At 39.6% G+C, this 26,503-nt stretch overlaps 1 protein-coding gene across 3 annotated transcripts in view; it reads right to left on the minus strand.

The window, feature by feature from the left end:
* GABRA4 (gamma-aminobutyric acid type A receptor subunit alpha4) overlaps positions 1-26,503 on the minus strand; it is a 119,244-nt gene that overhangs the window by 48,590 nt on the left and 44,151 nt on the right. The window contains exon 10 of one of the 3 annotated variants that reach the window (XM_039384937.1): positions 17,207-17,285. The exons of the other annotated variants lie outside the window; for them this stretch is intronic. Coding sequence (XP_039240871.1) covers positions 17,207-17,285 — 79 coding nt within the window. The remainder of the gene's footprint in view (positions 1-17,206; positions 17,286-26,503) is intronic. 3 annotated transcript variants of the gene reach the window in all.

Below are 26,503 nucleotides of genomic sequence, written 5' to 3' on the forward strand. Positions count from 1 at the left end.
GTGATATACCAGACAGTTACAGGCATGTAATAATCTAGACTGAGCACCTTACTGATCTGGGCTATCTAGAGTCAGTTTACAGTGCTGGGGTTGTGGCAGGAGCTCTTACAGACTTGCTTGCCACGCTTTAGATATCAACTGTGTCTACCTTTGGTTTTTGTGTGCTTTGCTTACCAATCAGCTTTCCTCTGTAGTACAGATCAGGGAAGTGCCAGATTCTGCACCTAGGATGGGGCAACCCTGGATGTACAGACTGGTGAATGAAATGCTGGAAAGCAGTGCTGCAGAAAGGGACCTGGTGGTCGTGGTTGATGGGAAATTAAGTCAGCAGTGCCCTGGCAGCCAGGAGGGCCAACCGTGTCCTGGGGGGAAATCAGGCAAAGCATCGCCAGCTGGGCCAGGGAGGGGATTGTCCCGCTCTGCTCTGAACTGGTATGTCACCTTGAATATTGTGTGCAGCTTTGGGCACCTCCATATAAGAAAGATATTAAGCTGTTAGAGAGTGTCCAAAGGAAGCCAATGAAGATGCTAAAGGGCCTTGAGGGGAAGTCATATGAGGAGTGGCTGATGTCACTTGGTCTGTTCAACCTGGAGAAGAGGAGCCTGAGGGGAGACCTCATTGCAGTCTACAACTTCTTCATGAGGGGAAGAGGAGGGGCAGACACTGATCTCTTCTCTGTGGTGACCAGTGACAGGACCCGAGGGGATGGCCTCAAGTTGTGTCAGGGGAGGTTTAGGTCAGATATTAGGAAAAGGTTCTTCAGCCCCAGGGCGGTTGAGTGTTGGAACAGGCTCCCCAGGGAAGTGGTCACAGCACCAAGCCTGACCTTGGTCAGGTCAAGAAGCACTTGAACAATGCTTTCAGGCACATGGTCTGACTCTTGGAGATAGTCCTGTGCAGGACCAGGAGTTGGACTCGATGGTCCTTGTGGGTCCCTTCCAACTCAGAATATTCTGCGATTCCAAGATTCTTGACTTCAGTATATTCCTTTCCAATGCCAGATAAGGTAAAGGCTTAGACATACAGGAGAAACGAGACCTTTAACACCCACCTGGATGGGACACTGCCATAGAATAATAGAATAGTTTGGTTTGGAAGGGATCTTAGAGATAATTTAGTTTCAATCACCCTGCCATAGGGACACCTTCCACAAGACCAGGTTGCTTAAAACCTCACCCAGCCTGGCCTTGAATGTTTCCTGGTGTGGTTCATTCACAACTCTGGGAAACCTGTTCCACTTATTCACAACCCTCTGGGTAAAGAATTTCTTCCTAACACTAATCTAAATCTTCCCTCCTTCAGTTTGAAGTCATTCCCTCTTGTCTCATCTCCATATGGCCTTGCAAAAAGGTCCCTCTCCAACTCTCTTGTAGCCACTTTAGGTACTGGAAGGCTGCTATAGAGTCTCCCCTGAGTCTCCTCCAGGCTGAACAACCCCAACTCTCTCAGTCTGTCTTCATAGGAGAGGTACTCCAGCCCTCTGACCATCTTCATGGCCCTCGCGTGAACTTACTCCAGCAGGTCCACGACCTTCTTACACTGGAGGCTCCAGAGCTGGATACAATATTTCAGGTGGGGATCTCATGAGAGTGGAGTAGAAAAGCAGAATCAACTCCCTCAATCTGCTGGCCATGCTTCTTTTGGTGCAGCCCAGGACATGGCTGGCTTTCTGGGATCCAAGCACACATTGCTAGCTCATGTTAAGTTCCTTGTCCAACATCCCCTGGTCTTTCTCCATAGAGCTGCTCTTAATCCATCCTCCATCTAGCCCGCACTTGTGCTTGGGACTGCCCAGGTGCAGGACCTTGCACTTGGCCTTATTGAACTTCATGAGGTTCACATAGGCCCACCTCTCAATCCTGTCAAGGTTCCTCTGGATGGCATCCCTTCCCTCCAGCTTGGTGATGGCAGCACACAGCTTGGTGTCACTGGAAAACTTGCTGAGGGTGCAAACTTGCTTTGTTGACTGTCATTATCCCTAGGATTTTAAGTACCACATGAGCAAGTCTAGTCAAGCAAAAAAGGTATTTGGGAATTGTCCTGAAGGTAAAATTCTGTCCTGAAGGTAAATGGTGACTTGAGATGCTCTTGAATTGCTGTGTTTACACTCACAGCCATTGGACATGTCTTCACAAAAGCTGTCTCCAAGAGCCATTATTATCATGCAGCACAAGCTGAACACTCCAAACAGGGAGAAATGCAGGCAGTAACCACACTGGCACAGGCATGCTGATTTGCTGATACTCCAATAGTACCTCCTGACTCGTGTGAGTATCTCTGCCTGGTGCTGCCATGTCACATGCCACCTCAGGGCATTCAATCCCCCAAGGCAGAGATTGCCTTAAAACAGCTGGGATTTTTTAGAAGCCTTAGCAGGTTTCACAGTTATATCTATATTACTTTTCACCAAGTATGACACAGTCAAAGTATTTTTCTACTCTGTTTCTACTATATCAATGCTGATTTTTTTTTCAGTGATGGTGAAGTGCATTGCCAATTTCCCATTATAGGACAGCTTTACACTAGAAAAACTGAAAGCATAGCATGTGGAGTCTCCAAATTTAGATTTTTAAATTAAACCAATAGGCCATGACACACAGCGTATTTCTTGAATGGTTATTGCAGACTGCGGGAGGCATTAAAAGATAAAATACAGAAAGCCCAATGGTTTTTTAAGCTCAACTGGAAATGAATTACCAGGAGTGTGGTATTGCTACTGTAACATGAAATTCAAGCATCAATGTAAATAAGACAAGTTATATTTTAAATAACAAATAATGTTAAAGAAATGTAAACTAAGAGATCATAAAGGAAGCATTCTGAAGAAGGCTTATGTATAATTTCACACAGATCATAATTTTAATTCTTTGAACCTTGAAAGAGAAAACTTGTTAAATAGAGTGTTCAAAGATACACTATGCACCTTGGTCATGGTTTTACTTCCTATTAAAGAATGAAAACTATTTCCAAGTAAAAATATCAAAAGGCATCTAATTATGAGGAAAAAAATAAAATAATCAGCTAGAATTTCACTCAGTCATGTATTTCAGCCAAATTTCATGCATCTAATTCTGGCTACCATTAAAATAAGGTAAAAATCACGGTAGTGACATTTCTAAAGCTTGCTGCTATATGCAAATTATTCTTTATCTGAGTGGGTTGATCTCTTAAAGAGTTCTCCCTCATTCCTAGAGTCAAGTTAAGTGCTGTATCTAGACCCAAGCAAGTACGAGTGCCCCTACAGTGAAGTTACCCGGCCTTCACAGTCACACACCACACATCTTGCAGCTGCCATGCTAGCACTCATTTGTACTCTAGTTTAGAAACCTAAGATAGAAACAGCCAAAGCTGCTCTCTTGTGAGTTTGAGTTGAAAGTTAAAGTAGAGATTGGCCCAACCACCTCTGTGGATGAATAAGGAGCCTAGAAGAGGGGAGATCCTGGCAATTCCTCATTGAAGAGGACAACTGATTTCAAGGAAAAACTCTGCATCCACCAACGGCAGCCTCCTGACTGGATTTTAGCTGAGCATTTCATTTGCAGAGCACATGATTTAACTATGTAAACATACACTTAAAGTTGAAAGAGATACAGCAAATGGATGGCATGATGAGCCAGGGCAACCAGTGAGTATCCCCATGTGGGAGAATTTTGAAAACTGGAAAGGAAACAATGTGGGATGCCTTAATGTTTCTCTGAAGTACCAGACACTTCCAGAGATGCTCTGGATAAGAAGGTCTTGCAAGAATGTATCCATATCAGTCTTTTAAATTCTTCACTGAAAAATAAGAGAGGGAATTTTTTTTTATTTTACTTTAGCAGCAGAAAAGTTGTATTAAGGACACCAGGCATTAACAGTCTGACAGAAAAATGTCTGAATATACTACATTTTCATTTTTTTCTTTCTTTCTCCATTTCCATTTTACTGTAGCCTTTTCAAAAGAAAAAATTATCCACAACGTTTTCAAGCATCGATTGTGATGTGAAAAGCAATCCTTATTATAAGAGCTTTCAATGTCCCTTTTGCTAGCTTAATTATATACTTGCCTCGAAAATCTCACCTGTTACTCTTTTCATGCTCACAGGGCGCCCCATTGCCATGCTGTCAAACTTTCACTCCTCTAGAATTGCAAGAACTTGAATATATCCATTGCTTAACAAGGTGTTTGAAAATCCAGGGTAATATTCAACTCAAAAATTTAAAGCTGACACAGTTTTGATGAAGTATTTTTTCAACGCATACACTGTGTGAGATTAGCCGTGGTCTTTTCTTGCATAAACATTCAAGGGTGAAAGCAGATTGCTGTTGTTAGGAAGCATGGTTGCCTTTCTGTGCCCTGTAGCAGAATGAAATCTCAGGTCTAGTGGCTTCATACTCATTGCATCTGGTAAGCAACACATCTTCATAGAGCAGAGAGATGAGTTGCAACCTGGTACACACTTTGTCTTTCTAGCAGTAGTTATGCATCACAGCAACACATCCTACCACCCCAGCCTCATGTTGTATGTAAAGTCCTACTTTACAGTGGGCAGGAGTAAGTGTAAGCCTTTGAAAGTAAGAAAGTGCATTCTCACCAACCAAGACGTGAAGTAGTCATATATGGGAGAAAATTCACATTTGGAAAGGTGAAGTTAACATTAGTTTTGGTCTCCTTCAACTGCTTATGAACTGGTATCAGATCAGGGATTTTAGTGAGCAGGAACTATCATGGTATATTTTAATGTCCCATTGCATGGACTCTGCTCTTACCACAAATCTAAGAGTTGTTTTCACTTCTTTCGTAGAAAAGTAATGCTAAAAGGCACAGAAAATAAAATACTATTTTAGATTTACTTTGGATTATTTGAAAATAATGTTAAAGATAAGGCATTGTGGCTGGTATGTGGATAAACATGAATAAATCCTGAAATATATTTGAGATAAAATACTACTCACAGATGTGCACATGCAAAAAGAGAAATAAGGAGAGGGACTGGCAAGATTAAGAGACCCAAAGGCAGCGGAAAAAATTTAATTTTACTCTAATTTGTGCATTTTATCAAGTTCTAATTTATGCTATCTCCAGGTTAAGAGAAATAAAAATCTCTCATTTAAATTCTTACCACTCTCAGATGGGCACCAAGACTTCTCTACAGTCATCACATTAAAACTCCCCACAGGATCAGACTAGAACAAAAGAAATTAAACCTACTTTTCTTTCTATGTAGACTTTTCAGAAAGTCTTTTCATAATGCTCAATTACAAAAAGCATCTGTTCGGGGAGGAAACTGAGAATTGAAATCAGAAAGCCTTGATTGAAAAAAGGAGAATACAGCTGACTGACCACGTGCTCCAAAAGAAGTATTAAGAAATCAATCAGCTGCGGTGTGCAGTCATTGTTTGTAGTACCAATATTCCATTAGCTGCAGAGAGATCAGCAGCAAACAGACAATAAACTCTGAGACAAATCTTTTTTCTCTTCAGTCAGTTTTTCTTCACAATAATAACAACTGTAAATCCCTTTGGAGTGCAAAATGTGCATCATTCAAAATAAGTCAAAATATTGGATTCTGAATAGACCTGGCTTCTTGGTGCTCTAGCTTTCATTTTCCCCTCTTATTAATTCCATGTAGAAACAGAAAGGTCTCAGTATAGTTATGAGAAATGTGAAATTCAGTTTGTGGGAGAACAAAACAATGATCTCAAGATAGCTCACCAGGTTCATCACCTACAGTCACAATTTATTTGTGCATTAATCATGAGTTTGATGACTGTAAATGTTTGACTCTAAGTATTCCTTGAACATTTCAGAGGTCTCCTTGATCATACAAATTAATAGTAAGTGGGGCACTGACTATATGAGTAATCTTCATTCATGTCATGCAGAATTTTCCTGATGGGGGAAGGGAAGAACTTTAACACTGGGAAAAGAAAAGACAAATAGAATCAGATGAAAAACAGAAGTCTTTCTTAAAGAGTTTTTTCCCTAGTTTTTGACAATGTATTTAACATTCATCTGCTATCAAGCTATTCAAAGAATGGCAAATTAAGAATAACACATTACAGCTGTAGTGCACCCCTACTTAATTAAATACACACAACCAGTGGGAACCATTTATGTGTGAAAAGTCACTTTTTTTCCAGGGTTCTTGATAAAGACAATTCAGATGAACAGTTGATTCACAAACATCTTAACTGATAGACAGCCTTTGTACAAAGAGAGGAGACTCATTAATCTAGATAGGATTAATCACTTTACTGGCAAGTAATTTTGTGACTATGGGCTAAAACAACAGAGAGTCTGAAGCCCCTAATTGTTCTCATAATTTTAATCAAGAGCATTTGCTTAAGCTGTGTATGAAAAGGTCTTCATGTCCCAAACTGGACTTAGACCTAAGGCAATTCACCTCCCAAAAGGCTGCTCTGATGCAGGAATCTCAGTTTCTCTTGCGGCATCAATTTTTCTCTACTTGGCAAACTAGTAGAATCTTGTTCAAGTTTAGCCACCAGACTTAACCCAGCAATCCATATTTGCTCCCTCTCTTTGGTCCACTGAATAACTAGTCCATAGAAAGCAAAGAAAAAAGCCATAACTTCCTCACCCCAGAATAACCTGGAGCAATATCTCCCTGCATACAAGAAATAGCTGGATCCAGGAAGCAGTGATATTTCTTTTATTATTTTCACAACATAATTAAAAAAAAAAAAGGTTAACATCTTTGAAGTCTTTTTCTGTCTTTTCTCTTAGCGTTCACAGCATCTCGCTGCTCAGCAGCTAATTAGCATCGTGTTGAAAAACAGTGCTGTGAGTCAGTGCCAAGTGACAGGGGAGGGGAGAGGGCTTGGAGACTGGTTCAAGCACATGCACTCTTCCTCTGCAGCCTGACCACCCAGCAGAGGGAGGGAAGGAACCTGACTAAGAGAAAGCGTCGTGATTTCTGATTTATTGGCAAGCCACCATCATGATAATGGCACTCTCAGTGCTTCTCTCACATCTTTTGCAATACTTTTCAAGCAGGAATTTGGAACCAAAATAATTAAACAACATAATTAGACATTTATTTTAACTCTGTGGGCCAACGTGTTGGCTGAGGCTTTGCAAATGACGAAAACCACAGCTGCCATGTTCAGCTTTTGGAGCAGCTCAGCTGCACTATGTGTCATCAATTCCCATCCTGCTCTCTTGTTTTAATTAGACTCTCTTGCAGGCAACAAATCAGACTGATATTCTTCCTAAATGCTGCAAGTGCCCAGAGCAAACTGTGAATACTAAGGGAAAAACAAAGAGACAAACTAGATGTTTGTGCTCTTATACACGAGATACAAGGGCTTTATCAATACAATCACATCTATCGAAATAGCCATGTTCAAGAGAGGTGGCATGTTACTGTCACAGTACTGTTACTTCAAAGTTGTCAGGCAGAAATACTTCTGGAAAAGATACTCTCCATGCGATCAGGCCTGGATTATCTAAGGCTCCTGGACCAGGTCCTTACCTCCACTTTCCTTCCTCAAACACTTCTTCCCAGCAAGGGGAGAATGCGACTTGTGTTGCCTCTGGTAACAGCAAGGACAGAGAGGATGTGGCAGTAGGGATGTGTTGTCCATGACTCCTTCCAGTCAGCTCACTATTTACCATAACTACTTTACTGTGGGCTGACCCCAAAGGGGACTAAGTGGAGGAAGCAGCTGTAATAAGTAGTAGGAAATATAACTTAGCATGGAGGAAAAGGATGAAGCGTGCCAGGGTCTTGGCACTGCATCTTGAGGTGAAGTCTTAGCTCCCACAACTTCTCGCCAGCTGTAGATGAGACACTCCTGTAACAGAAAGGGGAGGGGAGGAAGGGGAAACCCACAGTGTCCTAAAGCCCCCCAAAAATCAAGAAGGTTATGCTAGTATTCCAATACTTGGTTAAATTACAATATAAATGTTACTACCGATGCTGTCAAAGATTCAAATGACAGCCCCTATCACTAATAAACACCTGAAGGGAATAAATCCAGATCTCAAAAATGTAATCATTCCGCACCAGACAGCAGTACCTATTTGTGATCATGCTATCAATGTATTTTAAGCACTGTAACAGCTACTTTTCTTCAGAAAAAGAGTTCCAGACATGACATGAAAAAATCCATTGTAGCAGGTCTCATTCTTTGAAAGAGGTGGAGGACTCTAATCTCCAATGTTTTTAACTTGGCTAAGACATGAAAACAGCTTCTATTTCTTTCACTATTGTAATGAAAAAATAAAATAATATTCCCAAAGAAAAATATTTTAAACCATTCTCAAATCAGCAGATGATTTTACGTAAAGAACTGAACTACTTGTATTCTGTATGAGCCTTATAGCAACAAGTTAATTATTGAACAAACTGCAGATTTGAAGGATGATTACAGATGAGGCCCTGGGCATGCACAGAGCAATATCCTTTAATGTGAAATTATCTTGATTGGGAAAAACAGCAGACCAGTAACTTTTCTCCTGAGGTTGTGGAGGTAAACTGTTTTACTCAGGCAGGAATGCACTGTGGCAGGGAAAAAGGAAAAATTAGCCAATGAAAACTCTCTCCAGAAAGTCAACATGTGGTTTTAGAGAATATGGGACTGCTCTTGTGAGTAATATCAATTGCATGATCCTGGTTCTGAAATACTAGTATTCTAATATATCTCTAATAGAGTGTAAAAGGTAGAATAACTAAATCATCTGAGCTAGGACTGCAAGGATCCACAGTTGTCAAATTTACAATTCTGGACATTCATCTGATCTTCTTAAGTGAAGGCAAATGAAAAAAATATTTAAGTGTTGGGCCAGGCTAACACAAACTGAGGAGAAAAACCACTGCTTAAATAACTGACTGCTGACATATTAAAAAGCATGTACATGCTTGCCAAGGCAGGCAGCTCCTAGGGATTATGCTTTTCTCTGAAGAGCAATCAGCTTGCAGCACGTATCTGAGTTTACTAAAAGAGGTTTAAGAAAATGTGTTGAACAGCAAACAAAAATAGTACCGAGTGCAGGCAGAGCTCAAACAGCTGCATTGCAGTAGATGTTTGCTTTGAACATCGTGACAGAACAGCATTCAACAAAACTATCCAGTGCGTGCGCTCAAAAAGGATACCAGGATGCTGCTAGTTCTTGTACTCCCACTGACTGGGATGACAAAGCCATGAACACAATTGTCAGGCAGAAAGTAGAAATGAAGAACTGTGCTGAGGTGCTTTGAACAAAGGAACATAAAGATTTCTGTGATCACCTTACATCTGACTAGACTATGGGGGGGACACGGCACAGGGAAGACAGAGCAAATAGAATGATGAGAGCACTAGAGACACACACTGAAACAGGAAGGACTGGCACTGCAGAAGGGAAAATTGCTGCACAGTAGTGAAAATTAAGGGTTAGGAATGGATTAGAGAAGAACCTAGAAAAACTAAACAACATAACAAACAGTGAAAAGCTTGTAAGGTCTTTGGGCCAAAGTCTATCTCTTCATGTGTACCTTACCAAGCATGACCAATACAGGGTCCCTGGGGTTACAGCTATGTAGCACGCATTGGTGTTGGGAGTTCAACATCCTTATTTTCTTTTTAAGAGATTCTGAATTCTCAGCTATTTTTGTCTGACCTATTAGCTTCTTAAAAATTAATGGGCCTACTTTCCTCATTTCATTTCCTTCTTACTATTGTCCACTTAGTTAAACTTTTTAACACTTGATTAGTTTCAGCCAAACTAATTCATTATTACTCTTATCTTTTCTATGATGATTTTAATAGTGACTCTAATATTCTTGCAAAAGTCTCATTTATTTTTCACCTGCCTCCAATTTTGCACAAAGCTTCTTGTTTCACAAAGATGTCACAGCATCCTTAATCACACTTTCTCCATTATCATCACCCACAAGTTTTGACTCAGAAATTAAAGTTCTTCTATTCAACAGACTGTTATTTCAATCCCTGCTGATGGGTAGATACTTCATTCTCCTGACTTTACTCATGTATTTTTATATTATTTCAGCACAACCTTCTATTATTATTGTTATATTTTTTCCATATAATATTTCTCCATCTTAATACTATTTTTATACAATAAGTAAAGTGTCATTATCTCCTATTTATTTACTAAGCAAAGAGCCCTTTATTTGTTTTAATTCCCTTTTAGTGTCTGAGGTTGACTGCTTGCAATTTTCTTTACCCATTCATTTTCTGACCCCTAAGGCATTTTACTTAAATCTTCACCTTCTTTTTACTGCTCGAAGGCACCCTAAATAATTCCCAAAATCCTTTTTGAGAGGTTCATTAATTTAGAAAGACACAGTGATTTTTCTACAACATTTGAATCCCAAGTTTCCTGATCTTTTCTTTCTTTCTTTAAGGAAATCCCAGCCATCACCTTCACATCAGTTTCTAAGCTTCTTCTTTCCGTTCATCTTCAGCTCAGTTTGCTTCACTCACTGCATCTCATATTTTAGTCAGCAAATTGAACATATTAATTATAGACAGACTCTTGTTCTCAAAAAATTTAAAGAGAACTGACATATGTCAATTCAACCTAAGGATGTTTTCTGTTACAAGAACTTTTTTCACATTTTCAGAGCTTACTACACTATCTCTGTATAAATTTATGTTCAACCAGGGATGCAGTGAATAATAGGAAAAAGAGGGTAGCCAGAACATGTAACTACAGGCAAACAACTATCTATCTAGTGAGCTCTACTTTCATTGACAATTAATAACTTACACCTAACCCTAAAGAAAGAAAACACAAACATAACCCTAAGGAATAACGTTCTAAAATAATAAATATATCCTAATCAGAAGTATATAACATTTGTGCAGCGGTTAAACATAATATACTAATGCACCCAACCTCTTCTTGTCCCTTATCCTAATATACACTGAAGTAAGCAGCAAAAACAGCAGGTAATTAACAGTTAATCCATCTGCAACTTCTGCTTTTTTGATATCATATCTGCCTTGCACCACAAGCCACTCCATCACTCTGCAGCTGAAGTACTTATTCAGAAGGGTGTGTGGGTGGAGGGCTGGCAAAAAGAGAAAAGCAGGACCTTTTAGCGGCACCATCAGAAAAGTGAGAACTTGACTGGAATTGCCCAGATGACACCCAGTTTCTGTCTCACCACTTGCCCCTATGTTACACATACTAATTCAACAAGGTAAAGCTGAGCTGCCACACAGTTAAAAACTAAAAGCAATGTTGAGAACATCACAGTCTAACAAAAGCTTTTGTAAAAACTATACGTTGATTTTTTAAAAATTGGTATTTCGACCAGTTTACATACAAATGCAACCTCTTTGTTTTTACCTTAAAAACCTGAATATATAGACCACGACTTTGAATGGGATTAGAAAAAAGCTAGACAGATAAACTGCTAGTTGCCAAATCACAATATGTGGTTAGGACAGTGGCAAGAGTCCTCATAATAAAGATGCAAACCCCTAAGAAACACAAGGAGCTATATTCACAAAAATACGGATCAAAATAATTAACAAACTGCACACTTGATTAATTTTTTCCTGAATAAAGGAAATACACCTTATTTTTCCTGAAGTATGGACCTCAAGAGATCAGCTAATCTAGACACATAATCAAGACAGGACCAACAACATTAAAACATTTCTGATACAGGTTTTTTAAGAAGAAAAACAATGACAAAGATTCAAAAAATCTTTAGACAGCCCTGTGGTGCAATACAATAGCAGCTAGCAGGTTTTTCCCCATGTCGAAGGTGTCCCTCATTGCTTAAGTGTCAACCTGTGAGTTTGAGTTCCCAAGCAAAATACAGAAGACTAAAAGGTAATCTTGCACATACAGATAATCAAGAGAGTACATGAAGTCAACAAGATGTAAACACATAATTAAAACCACTGAAATACACATTGGGGACCGATTAGTGAAGTGGGACATGGTATTGTCATCACATGAACATCCCTGATTTTCCCCAGTCATAGAGACACTGACCATCTTCTCAGTTTTAAAGTCTGACATAAATAAATTATCAGTAAAAACTACTCACTGATGGACATGGGTCATCATGCACTGGGCTATTCGACACTATCAGCAAAGAGACGTGAATCCCATAAAAGCTGATAAATGTGAAGGGGTGCAGTAATTTAGGCCAGGGTATAAAAACCTACTTTCAATAAGAGTCTACTCTCAGTTCTGCTCCAGAAGTAAATTGTTTACTATCCCCATACCTTTCCAATAATACTACCTTCACATTTCAAGTTTTCACAAGATGTACAACTTTATTTACTTGTTCTCAGCTTTTTAAAGGCCTTCAATGGGGATGCTATACAAAGACTGTCTTTACTGGCAATTGTAATTCCTGAAATGAAGAAAGGTATAGAGCTTTTTTCCTGTAATAACTTGAAGTCAACAGCATTTAGGGTTTGCTTTTTTTATCCCTTAACATTTCCTGTTTGAGGATCATAAAAGCTGTTCTCTTTATGTAATTGTATCCTTAAATTGCTGTTTTCAATTTGCATAATGTATCATTTAAGTAAAGGTAAAGAAGCATTTCATCTTCATAATTTCTGCCACAGCTGAGATTGCAAAATTGCTTCTTGTTAGAAGGAAATTTTTAAAAAGTGCAATCACTGCAACTTTCCAGATGGCATCTAACATATTTTTCAGTCTGCTGCAATAGGATGTTATAGATATGCTTGCTATTCAGTTCAAACTAGGAAACATTTGCTCCAGCTGAGGTAACTCTTTTGGTCACACTTTTTCATCTTGTATCACGTTTCTTGATAATTCCATAATTTTTTTACTATCATAGTTCTAAATATTTTCTTGTATACAAAAAATTCTCTGCAAGTTTGATTTACCAAGACACTCTATTTCTCCATTGCTAATTTCTTTGCTATTAAATCTGACTAATTCTTTGCCACAGCCTCATTTAAGTATACCATGATTTAGCCAAAATGCCATTCTACATTTATCAGTCCTTCCCTCCTACTAACTTCGATTATCTTCTATTATTAATAACAGCTATTGATACATGCAGTACCCTTTACTATGGACCGAGCAATATGGCCAGATCCTCAAAACATCAAGTTTCTCCCGTGGTTCATGTCTGATACTTCTCTGGAACTAATTTTTATAGAGTTGCTGGAAATATCATTGTGATTATATTGAACAGTTTTGTGCAGGCCAAAAGTCCTGCAATTGATCTATAAATACGTATTGTTTGTAAAGGTTTAGTCCCACATTTACCTGAGCTTTTGACTCAGCAAAGCATATGAGTCTTATACTTCTGTAAAGTCACTTTAGGTTACATGCCTAAACTTTGGTTTAGGCAGTCCATTACAAGAGGCAAAGAACATAGAGATCATACTGGCTGAAACAGTACTGTTGCTTAAGACTGCAAGTCAGATCCAGAGCTGCCTGTCAGAGGACAAGAAAACACTCGGAGTCACCCTCAAGCTCTTCACCTCAGTCAGGAATCATTCTTATTTACCTGAACTCTCCTGTCCTCTCCACACTTGAAGGCAAGCAGGATACACAGCCTTATTGCATCTGCAGTACAGGGTCACAGCCCTGTGCAGATAGTCAGCAGAGTAAAATAAGATTTGCCCTTGATTTGATCATCTTCCTTTTCCAACATTTAGCATGCTACCTTCTCTGTCATCTCCCTATCCCCTGCAACTCTGCAAGCTGATGCAACCCCTCACTTGAAATTCTTTCATTAAATCAAGTGTATTAAAATGGGGCATTCAAATCCCTGCTTGGCTGTTACATTAATCTTTTTCCATCAGAACTGGACAAAATTTCCAGGTTTTTCACTGAAAATTTAAAAATCTTGGTTTTGCTGACTTGCAAACTTAGGCATTTTAAAGATTTCTTTTTCAATCATTGTTTTTCAAGCTCAATTTTAACACCAAAGAAAACAAAAATTTGTGATAATGTCATTTTTTATTACATCTTTCTTGGTCAAAGTAAGCTCTATAAAACATTCCAGCTCCAAAGAACTCCAGTACTTCCATTATGTTTAATTTGACATGGACTACATGGACTCAAGTGATCTGAAAGAAGATCTGATAAAAGGCAGCAAAATCAGCCACCTGCATGCAAAGGCCAGAAGGACTGTTTACTGGCAGACCTGAAAGACTGTTAAGAGTGCAGAGTTTATCTAGAATATGTGCACATCAGGCAATTGGTTAATGATTCAAGGAGCTATCACCATATGTTAGTCTGGGTGGAATAAGCTGTGTGATGTCTCAGGTGACTCATTTATATACCACTGCTTGGATGTGATCACAGGCTGTTAAGTTCAAGATCATTTACTTGTGATATCTGAAACTTTAAATGGCTTTATCCCAAACTGAGGGAGCATTAGGGTTGTTTCCCAGATAATGAAAAACATTTGTAAAGGACCAAAATGTAATAATACATGTGATTTCGTTTTGAAACACAGGGATTAATGGCATACAATGCCAATAACAGCAGTCAAATTTGACCTTCACCTAGGATTATTATAACCCTGTGGGGTATTCCTTTGCAATTACTTTTAAAAATTCTTCTTCCAACAAAACAGTTTGCAGCATCCCTCTACAGTACTTTGCTTCAAGGGACACAGGGACTCTTCTCTGCCCTGTTGCAGTCTTGTGCACCTATGCTACTAGGTTAAAACTGCTAGGACCTGTGCCTGCTGCTTAGGTCAGCTGGCACTGAACAGACTTGTGTCATTTACTTCTCTTGCCCTCCAAGGGCCCAAATTGGGCCCAGAAACCACTTGGTTAGCTGGTGCAAGCCAAAACCACCCCAAAGACTAGTTTAGGTGTTTAACTCTTAGCACGGATGTAGTCAAGAAGAAAAAAAAAAACACCAAAAAACCCCAAAGATTAAATAAAATTATGTATTTCACAGAACCATAAAGGTTGGAAGAGACCTTTAAGATCATCTAGTCCAACTATCAACCTATCACCACCATAATCACCACTAAACCACATCCCCAAGTGCCACATTCAGATGCCTCACTTATGGTGACTCCACCACATCCTTGGCAACTTACGCCAATGCTCAACCACTCTTTCAGTGAAAAATTTTCTAATATCTAATCTGTACCACCCCTAGTGCAACTTATGGTCATTTCCTCTCATCCTTTCATTTGAGACATGGCATAAAAGACTGAGCTCCTCTCACTACAGTGTCCTTTCAGGTAGTTGTAGAGATAAATGAGGTCCCCCCTGAGCCTCCTCTTCTCCAGGCTAAACAACCCCAGCTCCCTCAGTTGCTCCTCATAGGACTTGTGTTACAGACTGTTCACCAGCTCTGTTGACCTTCTTTGGACTCACTCCAGCACCTCAATGTCTTTTTTGAAGGGAAGGGCCCAAAACTTAACACAGCATTCGAGGTGCGACCTCACCAATGCTGAGAACAGGGGAACAATCACTCCCCTGGTCTTGTTGGATACACTATTGCTGATACCAGCCAGGATGCCATTGGCCTTCTTGGCCACCTGGGCACACTGCTGGCTCATATCCAGCCAGTTGTCAAACAGCACCCTGAAGTCCCTTTCTGCTGAGCAGCTCTCCAGCCACTCTTCCCCCAGCCTATATCGCTGCAGGGGATTGTTGTGACCCAAGTGCAGGACACAGCACTTGGCCTTGTTGAACATCATACAGTTATCCTCAGCCCCTCAATCCAGCCTGTCCAGATCGTTCTGCAGAGCCTTCCTGCCCTCCAGCAGACCAATACTCCCGTCCAACTTGGTGTTGCCTGCAAATTTACTGAGGTTGCACTCAATCCTGTCATCCAAATCATCTGTAAAGATATTAAACAGGACTTGTCCCAATACTGAGCCTTGGGGAACACCACTAAAGACCAGCTGCCAGCTGGATGTAACTCCATTCACCACTATTCTCTAGGCCCAGTCATCTAGCAAGTTTTTCACCCAGTGAAGAGTTTCACTGTCCAAGCACTGGACTGCAAAGTATAGCTACTGCACTGGGTGATACCTACAAAAGCTCCTAAACGGATATGTAAGTGGGGTTATTTCTCTTCTACAGCAGGTATCTGAGAGGTTTATCTAGTTGCCTGAACAATTTATTAATAAAGTACTTTGTGACAAAATTAACATAAATTGTTCTTGCATTTACTCATAACTCAGAAAACTCTTCATAAATTTTATTTACTTCAGAAACAATTCCAGTCTGATTAACTAGAGCATCCTTCTTCAGGAGAGCACTTGAGAATGTCCTCAAGTTCCACTGAATTCAATTATTAGTTTAGTTGAGGGAATCACTTACAAAGAGAGATCAGGGACGAACACTGGGCAAAGGAAAGCAGGAACTGAATAGCTGAGGACAGAAGCAGTATATGGGACAAAGCCTAAACAAAATCAAAACAAAAACAAACAAAAGGGGCATAAACCAGGATTTGAGATTAAATGTGGTGCCGCTGTACTTTGGCTATTGTAGGGATCTGTACCTCACTCTTCAGTAGTTCCAATACAAACACAGTCGAAAATATCTTCTATACTTCTCTTGTGAGTCTCTTCATGACTCTTGCAAAATGCTCTATTCTATATAAGTTTCCCTAGAAAACTCTTTAAATAAACATGTTAGTAGCACAACACAAAGTTATTTGTATCTTGAATTAACTACTTGTGAGGTCATCAGTACATATTAACTGAATAGCGAAAAAAAGAAATAATGGTTACAGGGAAATGCAATAGCAGTGCATTTGCGAGGACATAACCTATACTCATGAGGAAAAACCATGACAATGAATTAAGCACATTATTAAGTAATGATTTGGTTGATTTGCTCAATTTAGCACACCCTGCTCCTATAACAACAGAAGTAAGAGATGCTTACGTTATATAATTTACTCAACAAATTTGACTTTCATGTGAATAAAGTAACAATAAATCAAGCTTACAGGACACAAGAGAATGCTCAGGCTCATTCCCTCAGCTCTTGTTTTAAGCACCTGTAACCTACTGCTGCCACAGATCATTTCTTCTTTTATTATTGAACAACCAGACCACAGCATGCCTGGGGATAGAGGCTGGATACCTAACCAAGGATCCAATTTGGAGTTCAGTACAAGTTTCTACATGGCCAAATCTAAACGTTTTTGCAAGACTTGCATTCCACAGCATATTTGTTCAAGAAAAAGACATAAAAACAGTGAGCCCAAGATCTTAAAGTACCTTAGAAAACAATTTGTTTATATTGTTCAAAATATGCCAAGATTACCTGAGAGTAGAGTTGTCTTTCCCTCCATCCACACTGTCAAATTTCCCTGTCACCTGCCCTTCTCTCTTCTTCCCCACTCCTAGAAAAAAAAATGTAGGAAAAAAGGCCTTTGCAATGGTATCAGCATGATGAAGCATCTGCTTGGGTCGAGGTTCACATTCTCCTACAGATTTGGATGTTGGATTTCAGTGAGAGGAACCAGCACCTAAAAAGTTGTGATGACCAGCACCTCACCGAGGATTTGCAATCCAGATCTTCAGAGCAGAGGCTCTTGATTTTCCTCCTGTGGGATTCCTGGTTCCTTATCCTATTTTTATCAGAGAGTCAGAGTGTCTCAGAAAGGGATTTCAGAGATTAGAATTAGAGAGGAACTATCCAGAGGTGTCTCAAAGGAAAACACTGAGAAGACAGCATATCCTAATCTTTTCTCAACCACTTCTTTGGGCTTCAGTCAGGTTTACAGTGAGACATTTGTTACCTCCAGACTAAAAACTCTGGGTAAGTTGCTGCTAAATGCATTTTTTTTTCAGCACACTCTGCAGGTCTCATATTTCCAAGCATACCTTCTGTATTTTTCCCCCTGACAACAGCATATTTCTCCCTTACTGGTAGCATTTATATCCACTGTTTTTGCATTCCAACAGAGAGATCGTTCAGTGGCTAAATACTTGAAAGGCACATACAGCACATGAACAAAAGTTTTCATATGTAGATTTTGATGCACCTATTTGTCAGGTGCACCTACTTATCAAGCTTTGCCCACAGATGCCTTGGACAGAGAACCAAACAATCCATTAGAGACTAGCTCTTTCCAAACCTTTCTTGGCATACAAACACATGTATTTTGAACAAATTTCAGAATATACCAAACCAACTTTTCTCCCCATCACCACTTGCAATAGCAAGCTGATGGCCATTTATGTTCATGTGATTTTATTTATGTCCCAGAGAAGCCTAATTGCTCATATTTTAGAATGCAGCTCATTCACAACAACTTACAGAAATAAGGGCAAGATAAAACATGCATCATATAAGAACTGATTGAGAAAGGTCTGGCAGATACTGTGATACATAAGTGGTCACAAGTTTGATAACTAAATATATTCAGAAGCATCAACATTGACTTCTTAGCTAATCTAGGTGGATGTGAAAATTGTCAAAACCCAATATGCTGACAAGATCCCAGGCTCTTAATATCATAGAGAGGCTTCCATTTAGAGAATTGGAGTAGACTTAACAATTTCTCTCCTTATGCTGCTACATCACAAACAGTTATAATCTTTTCACATATTCAGGGATAAAATTTATCATACTTGCTTTTCAAAAGTGGTATTTATTGCAATCTTATATGCTGAAGTAAAAAGGGGTTTCTAAAAAGGGGTTTTAGGGTAATGCCAGCTGTGCCAACTCTCAGACAGTATTGCTGCTGAGAGAGACTTGGAGTCACGTGGAGAGCATGGAAAACACACCTCCAATATCTCTTTCCCTGTGATAGCCAGGGAATCTGGTAGGGGCCGGCTTCTGCATTCCTAAGGCATCCCACCTTCTTGACCTTCAGCTGTCAACATACAAGGCCAAGCCTACATATGTTGTCTTCAAAGCACTGCTGTGCTTTATAGCTCACTATGAATCACACAACACAGATGCAATGCTGTTTGGAGGAGCTGAAAATTCAGAAAAAAAACACAAGCACAGCTTCCAGCCTGAACTGACAGATGTTATTCATTTCCATAAAAGCAAAGACTGTTATTAAGGAGAATAAATAAAGGAATCAAAGTCAACTGCGTGGTAAAAAAAGAGGCTGCTATATTGCACTAGCAAAAATCATTCAGACAGTCTCAGACTTGTGTGAATAATCAGGCCCATTTAACTTCTGACTGCACACCTCTACCCTTGCAAAGTCTCTCTTTGCGCCCCATATGAACACATTATAACACCTAGTTATAGTGGTGTTGATATAGTCACAAAGCTAGGATGGAGCTCAAAGGATGTAGTGTCCCTGGGGAAAAATAGTCCTCCTATCACTGGATCTGTGTCCATAAACCCACATAATGCTTGGGCCTCTTCAGCTGAGTCCTATTCCCTTCAGGGTCAAATCTGTAGGCATTCTAACACCTGTCTATACATTACCTGGTGCTAAGGCTTCCTGGGTGTATAGGTTCCTCAAACAAGGGATCCAGAAACACTGTGAAAAACATGTATGAAATTATCTCCTGAACCACCAACTGAATCATCCACTTTTGCCAGCTCCAGATCCTGGACAGACTCCTGAAACAAAACACCTTACAACATGCTTCGAGGGGCCCCAGAGGGCTTCTCCTTTGCTATAACAGCCCACTGGCTGTGGTGACTTCACATTGCACATACAGTTATGTCAACTGGGAACGTGTTGTAAAATGGGTAGAAGTCTTTCAAGGTCTTTTATGGGCAAATAAGAAGAATTCCTCTGTCTGCAATCAGTTAAAAAAATCTAAAAAACAGAAAGAGTAGATACAACACTGGGGAGCCCCAAGTTGTTTGTGTTGTTTTGGCAGGCTCTCCCATGCTGTGAACACCACTTCAGAGTAGCTCTTTATTCAGCTTCTTGTCATCTGAAAAAGAAAACACTTCAATGCATTTTTAATGAATTTCCTCTACTTTGAAATGAAATTTTCTCAGTTGAGGAAGTAAAAATCTCCACAGAACACAACAGAAAAAGTCACTTAGGAAACATATCCAAAATTACAATAAATGCCAGCAAGTACATCTGGACACATAATCCACCCTAGAATGTCTTTGGCAACTTGTCCCAACAGCCAGGACCTGCTAGGTTTCCAGTAAGATTCCTTTCATACTATCCCTCAAGGCTGGCACATAATTCCCATCCAAAGGCTTTTATTAGCATTAAAGCCAGTTCAGCAATACAGGTAAGCCCTCTACTCTTCTTAACAACTACCCTCCAGCATCACTTTCCAACAAATCTGAAAAAACAAGCCCTTGATCTATAATTTCTCTAAATCCTGCTGGCTTAATCACATCAACTCACACCTTCATTTTCTCTGACCTAATAGCATCAGGTTGTGACCAGTTCCTTCCTGCACTTACACTGGGATTACCCTTCACCTTGTCTTTTGAATTTCTCCTCCAGCCTCACTCAGCTGTGCTGAAGTCAATACAACTTCCCGTCCCTCTATGCCTGCGCTGGCTGCCCATCCTGACCTAACAACTGCATAAGCTATGAAGTCACACGGGCTACATCCAGCCTTTTCCCAGGTGTTTCTTCACTTATATCTGGAGCTGTCATCTAGTTTGTTTCCTAGACAATTTTGGTCTTACCATCTCAGACCATCTAACAGGCTGAGCAGGTTTTAACTTTCATACATACCAGGTCAAAGGCTGCTCAGTAGGTGAACAATGACATTCCAAGATTGTGACCAAGATTTTTGTTCAAATAAAGGCATACTTAACTCTCTCTTCTCCAGGACCATTCCAAAAGAGCATCCCAGCTCTATGCATGTGAGACTGAGCCCTGTAGAAAGGAGGGAGGAAAAGGGGAGAAGGCAGTGGTAGACAAGAAGCCAGAACCTGACTTCCCCAACCAAGACCTCCTCAGCTGTGTTTTTTTTCTTAGAAGTACTAAACATTACACACAAAAATAGAACATTTTAATGTGAATTGAGGGCACCTATTCCCAGCTCAATCACAGATTTTTCACAAGCCTACAGTGAGACCATTCGGACAGAAAACACGGGCTCGATTCTCTTAAACTCAGACTGAAGATATACATACAACAGAAGTCTCATGGTCCTAATTACCAGTAACAGATTTAGTGCTCTCAAGGAGCACTAATCATACCCAGTATACAAAGAGGAATGAAAAATGAATTTAGGAGGTGTTTTGCACTAGCCCAGAGCAAAGTTCCTAATTTTTTAAGCCTCCTCTTACACCACCAGCAGCCATAGTTCTAAATTACATAAAACCTGACCCCAGCAACTTTCCTTGGATGCTCAACAGGCCTCAGTTATAATCTAACAGCAGAATTCCCCATCTAGTCAATGCAAGTGACATGAGCAAAATGTAGGATGTGGGGTAGCTAACATCATGCCATATAACATTAAGTGGCAGCAGCAGCATGTATGACTAATTCATGCATCTGGCTTAAAAATGACAGCCACAGAAGACAGGAGAAAGGGTTGTAGTCTCCCAAATCTAGCTGTGGTTGTCAAACACAGCAGATTTCTTGGCATCAACATCTGTCCCTGAAGCAAGCAGCAATTACAGCACTTTGCAGCATTGTAAGCCATTCTGACAGGTTTCAGCTCGCCTGCAAAAAAGATTTGATGGTCCTGGCCACACTTAGCAAAGGAAGTTAGGGTGCCCCACTCCCTGCCTTGCATGGGCCAGTGTGCATACTAAAATAATTTCTCCGCATGTCTCTCTATGCATATTTGTTGCAAGCTATATTTCATCCTTGCTGAAACACAGTTTTTACAAGTCTATGTCTTCTAATGCACAGAAACTTTACCAGGCCCAAGCACACAGTATTAGAAAATCACTTTAGGTCATGTAAAGAATTAGAGCAGCTGAAAACAGGCCTGTTGGCAGGTAAGGCAAGGAGTAAGTGCTCTTAGATTACCTCAAAGGAATTAGAAATAAATAAATTAGATAATAAAGTGGGCACTGCTAATCTGTGTATTATTTGTTTCTGATGCTGTGAAAGACACAAGGTAATTAATTTAGCTTTTAGCTTGTTAACATAGTGAGACATCTTGACAAAGATACATCAGTAGACTCATGTGCCATCTTAATAAATAATACTACAGATTAACATTCATCACATTGCTAATGAAACCCATCCCTTTATCTGTTCAAATATAAAGCATCAGATTGATTGAATCATTTAGTGAACATCAGTGTTCCAGCAATAACTACAGGAGAATCTATGCCAAAGAAGTTTACTATATTCCTTCCTCTTCCTGCTTCAGGTCACAATTAGAAAGACAACTGTTTAAGAACTCTCACAATTGTATTTTATTTGACATTAGCAATATACATTGGAGTATAATAGGAACAATTTTTTGCACAATCTTTCTTGCAAGATGGATTTATTTTCCAAATACATAGATGTTCATAATACAGGAAGGTAACAGTTAAGCTGCACAATAGCAAAACAAGTTGACACCTATCAAACCACCTTTTAAGTTTGTTAGTATAGTCAGGTGACCAGCATTGAACATATGCATTCAAATAATTTAGTTAACTTCTGATTCTTCCAATCCTTCCAGCCATGTTTTTTCCATGCAACTAAAATGTGCACCAGGAATGGTGTAAAAGAATTCAACCTCAAGACTTCCCTTGCCTTGATTTCCTTTCAGTTTTTCTGCATGTATGAGCCAATACAAAGGGATAAACAGAATCTGACATGGCACAGAAACTCTTGCAACATGCATCTAGGACAGTTACATATTGCAGAAGTAGTTACATTATTGACAGAGAAGTTAGGGGATTTAGGACTTTTCTATAGAGGGTGTTAAAGAAGCATTTCCACTATTCTTGCTTTAGTGTAGATTTTCTGCATGCCACTACTTTTACAGGAAAATAAAAATACTTCCAAAAGCTTCATATTTTTCGCTGGGAGTCTTCCTTACAATGTCTAAGCCTAAACCCAAATGCTTTGGTCACAGTGGACAGGGCTTCTCAGGAAAAGAAAAGCTTATAGTAAATTAAAATATCTGTGAATACTGTATTCTTGATTTTTTTACTTCTTTCCATCTTAAAAATAACACACAGATATAGCAGCTGCTACACCTCAAACAGAAATTCCCCTTTTTTCTTTTTTTTCGTTCCTCAGTTGGTACAGGTCTTAAACTTTGAATTTGTTGATATCTCCCAGCCTGTCTCTCAACTGTGAGTTGAGAGCAAAAGGGTATTTCACATCATTCATTAGATAGACCAATTTTAACAGCTCACAAAGTTGCCTCAGCAATTTGGAATATCAGAACTGGCAGAGCGCAAGGATGGTAGGTAAGGGTGAGGAAAAGAAAAAAGGAACCCAAGGCGACCACTAGCAGGGCTTATTTACTTATTACCAGCAAGTAAATACTGTCTGCAGACAGCCTTTTAGTACGCTGTCGCTGTTCTGTATGTTTGCTAGTGATGCAACTCTTCACAAACACTCAAGTCTGATGGTCCTTGCCACAGCAGCACACAGCATGAGCAGGCTGGCAGTCCTAGTACTCAGTCAGAAAATTTAGAAAACAGAAAATCCTTTGTCTGCTCTACAACTGATCTGTATTTCAAGCAACCAAAGTGGTTTATGCTACTGCACTACCACAGGATCTTGAAATCCAGAAAACAATCCTTAAACACAACTACTTCAGGACTCCAACTCTACCCACTCTGTGCCTTGCTGCTTGACTGCCAGAGTTTATCTTCAGTGGCATGGGTGCACACCCTCTCCCTGCTCAGACTCTGCCGTCCCCCCAGTGATGGAGGTGTGATGCAGAGAGAGCTGATGGCTGAAGGGAAGGCATGTGAACCCCATGCCATCCTTGAAACTGCTGCTCCCCACCTCAGCCACAAGGCAAGGGAGCAAAGTCAGAGACAGATCTGGAACAAATCAAAGCAGCGCAAAAGTACCAGAACGTGCCAAAGCGTGAGTTTAGATTATAAATTTGGGGGGTTTTAAATAGCTAATGAGCAGCCCATAAGCCTAATTCAACTCTTGCATTTTACCTCAGCAAAATGCCTCAACTGTTCTGACCCAGAACTGGGATACCTTCTCCTGCTGAGCAGATTGCTCCATCAAGACAAAATTTAGATCTACAAAACCACGTTCCCAACTCAGCAAGGCTAGCACTGAGTGTCCTCCTGACTGGACTGATGAACTGAACCTAAAAATTCCTAGATCTTATTTGAAAAGGCATGACCTTCTGCACTTCCCCCATGGCACAGCAGAGAGAAAACTTGGAAGCATACAGGGAAGCTGTAAACTTCCATACTTAGTAAGACTAGCTGACAGTGTGAAGATCAAAAAAGGTCTTTTCTTTTATTCACATATTTTTTCTTACCTGATTTCACTATACTTATGCATATGATATCCAGAGAGAAAGTGAGAAGTAGCCTTTTAAAATCTCTCTACAGAGTTTTCTCACCTTCTGTTTGTGTATCATCTTCGCACTCTCCAAAATAAAAAAAAATACCACCCATGTACTTATGAAATGGCTACTGAATATCACACAGCTAAGCATCTTTTCCACCATGACATATATTAACTAGCTTAAGAGAAAACCCACACACATTCATTGTGCCTTATCTTCCTAAGTGAAATGGCTACAAATAAAATTCACACTTTCAGTAGAGAGAAAATATTTTTATATTTAAAATTTATAAAGTTTTAACCAAATATTCTCCAAATTAATTTGAAAACAGAAGTTATCTTTTTAATATAAGCATAGAGAGACTCCTGAAGTTGGCTTAGAAGAGTTTGCTACCTTCCTAAAGTTTGCAATGGAGCTTGTGATTTCCATGCGTGCAGGTGAGAAAGCCTCTTTAAAAAATAAATTAAAAACCAAAGAAAAATTCAGTTTGATTTTCTTCTTCATAAATACACAACAAAATGGAGAAGTGAGCATCAAAGAGAAAACACCTTTCTCCAATGTTTAAGCTACAGGAGAGGTGGTAGGGGCCCACACACACACACAAAAAAAAGAAAATCAGTGATGCAGTTCTGCTTCTGGGAAGGGCCACAGGCTGCTGGCATAAGGTTGTGGGTACTACCAGGTAGCACTACTAAAGATGTTCTGTTTCATTACCAGACATGTACTTGTCACTCCCACCACATTCCACATCAGAACATTTAGCAGACATGTGAGGAGAAGACTGCAATACACCTTAGTCCTCCTTTTAAATGTTCAGTGCTGTTACAGTGAATATGAGCAGTGCTGAGCCAAAGGAAGAGTTTTCATTCTGCCCTATTCTGTACTCCAAAAAAGCATTTTCCATCCCACCCCCAGTATGCCAAAGACCCTGATGCCATACAGTACAGCTTGGATGCACAGCAACATGAATGTCTTCCAGCTGGCAGCAATTGCTACCTCACATCTTTCCAGTCTTCTAGCCACAGCATCAGAAACCTTAGGACAGATTAACTGTGCTGATCCTTATGCAGGATTGGCAGTTGGAGTTGAATTCCACATTGCACTCAGCTTGTTCCTAAGCTGCCTACTTGGAAAAGAGTTTAGGGGGCATTTTCATAAGAGCCTTAATTCAATATAAGATCTGCACAGTCTCTAAAAGAGGCATTCTCACTGTCCTTATCCTTTGTTTATGACCACAGATTCTATCTTCTCCCACATGAGCAGCGTAACAGCTCTCACAGACCCATAGGGTGGGTTACAAGCACATCTTTGCCTTTCATGGGGTCCACACTGTGCAACTGCCAAGGTTGTGGACATACATTTTCAGACATGCCAAATTTAAATGCAGCTGCACTCCACAAGCTGTAGCACTGACTGGATTATCAGAAATGCTCAGCACTAAACAGCTCCCATGAATTCAGGTACAGGAATGAAGTCTTCAGATTTAGGAGGAAGGCATGACACTTCAAAAAAATGGCTGTCACTGTAATGAAAGCTTTTACTTCCCACCATCCCCTCTAATAACTGAATTAAATCAGAGACAGCAATGATATTTAGTCTCTTAAACATAAAGCAAGTTAAATGCTAAACATTCTAAAGCGCTTCATTACTGAAGATTAAATATATACAGTTCCAGAAAGATTAAAAAATGTTACTGTTTACATTTTTGGTTGAGAAATGTTCTAAAACAAGGGAAACAGCTATACTTGATAAAACTCAATCTTTTTCCCCTACCATTCTGTCTCCTAATTCTTCCTGGTTGATAATAAAAATACCATTTTTTGAAAACAGCTTCAATGAAACACAAATGTTTATAACAAGACATTAGACACTTTTCTTTATTACTTTCTCATTATACTTATAATTAAGAAATAATTATTTCTAGCCTGTTTCCTGCCAGATGCAGTTCTAGTACCTCTAATAGGACATACCTTAAAATAACTGCTTGGTAGCAAGAAACAACATTTTTCATCCATACTCATGTTTTCCCTTCTCTTTCTTTTCTCTCTCTTCAAATAACTTCATTGATTTTGGCTCTTTCGTAAACTCTGGCCTGCTTCTACTTTTTTTCTCCATTTTTTGTTATAGATATAATTCAAAAAATCACCTTTAGGGAGGAAAAATGACCACAGGGGGTACCAGAGGTTTGAAAAAGCCTGAGACTGCCTTTGTTTTAATG

Source organism: Pipra filicauda, unplaced genomic scaffold (assembly GCF_003945595.2).
Source record: "Pipra filicauda isolate LSUMZ 115617 unplaced genomic scaffold, ASM394559v2 scaffold116_size3395265_pilon, whole genome shotgun sequence".
NCBI classification, from domain to species: Eukaryota; Metazoa; Chordata; class Aves; order Passeriformes; family Pipridae; genus Pipra; species Pipra filicauda.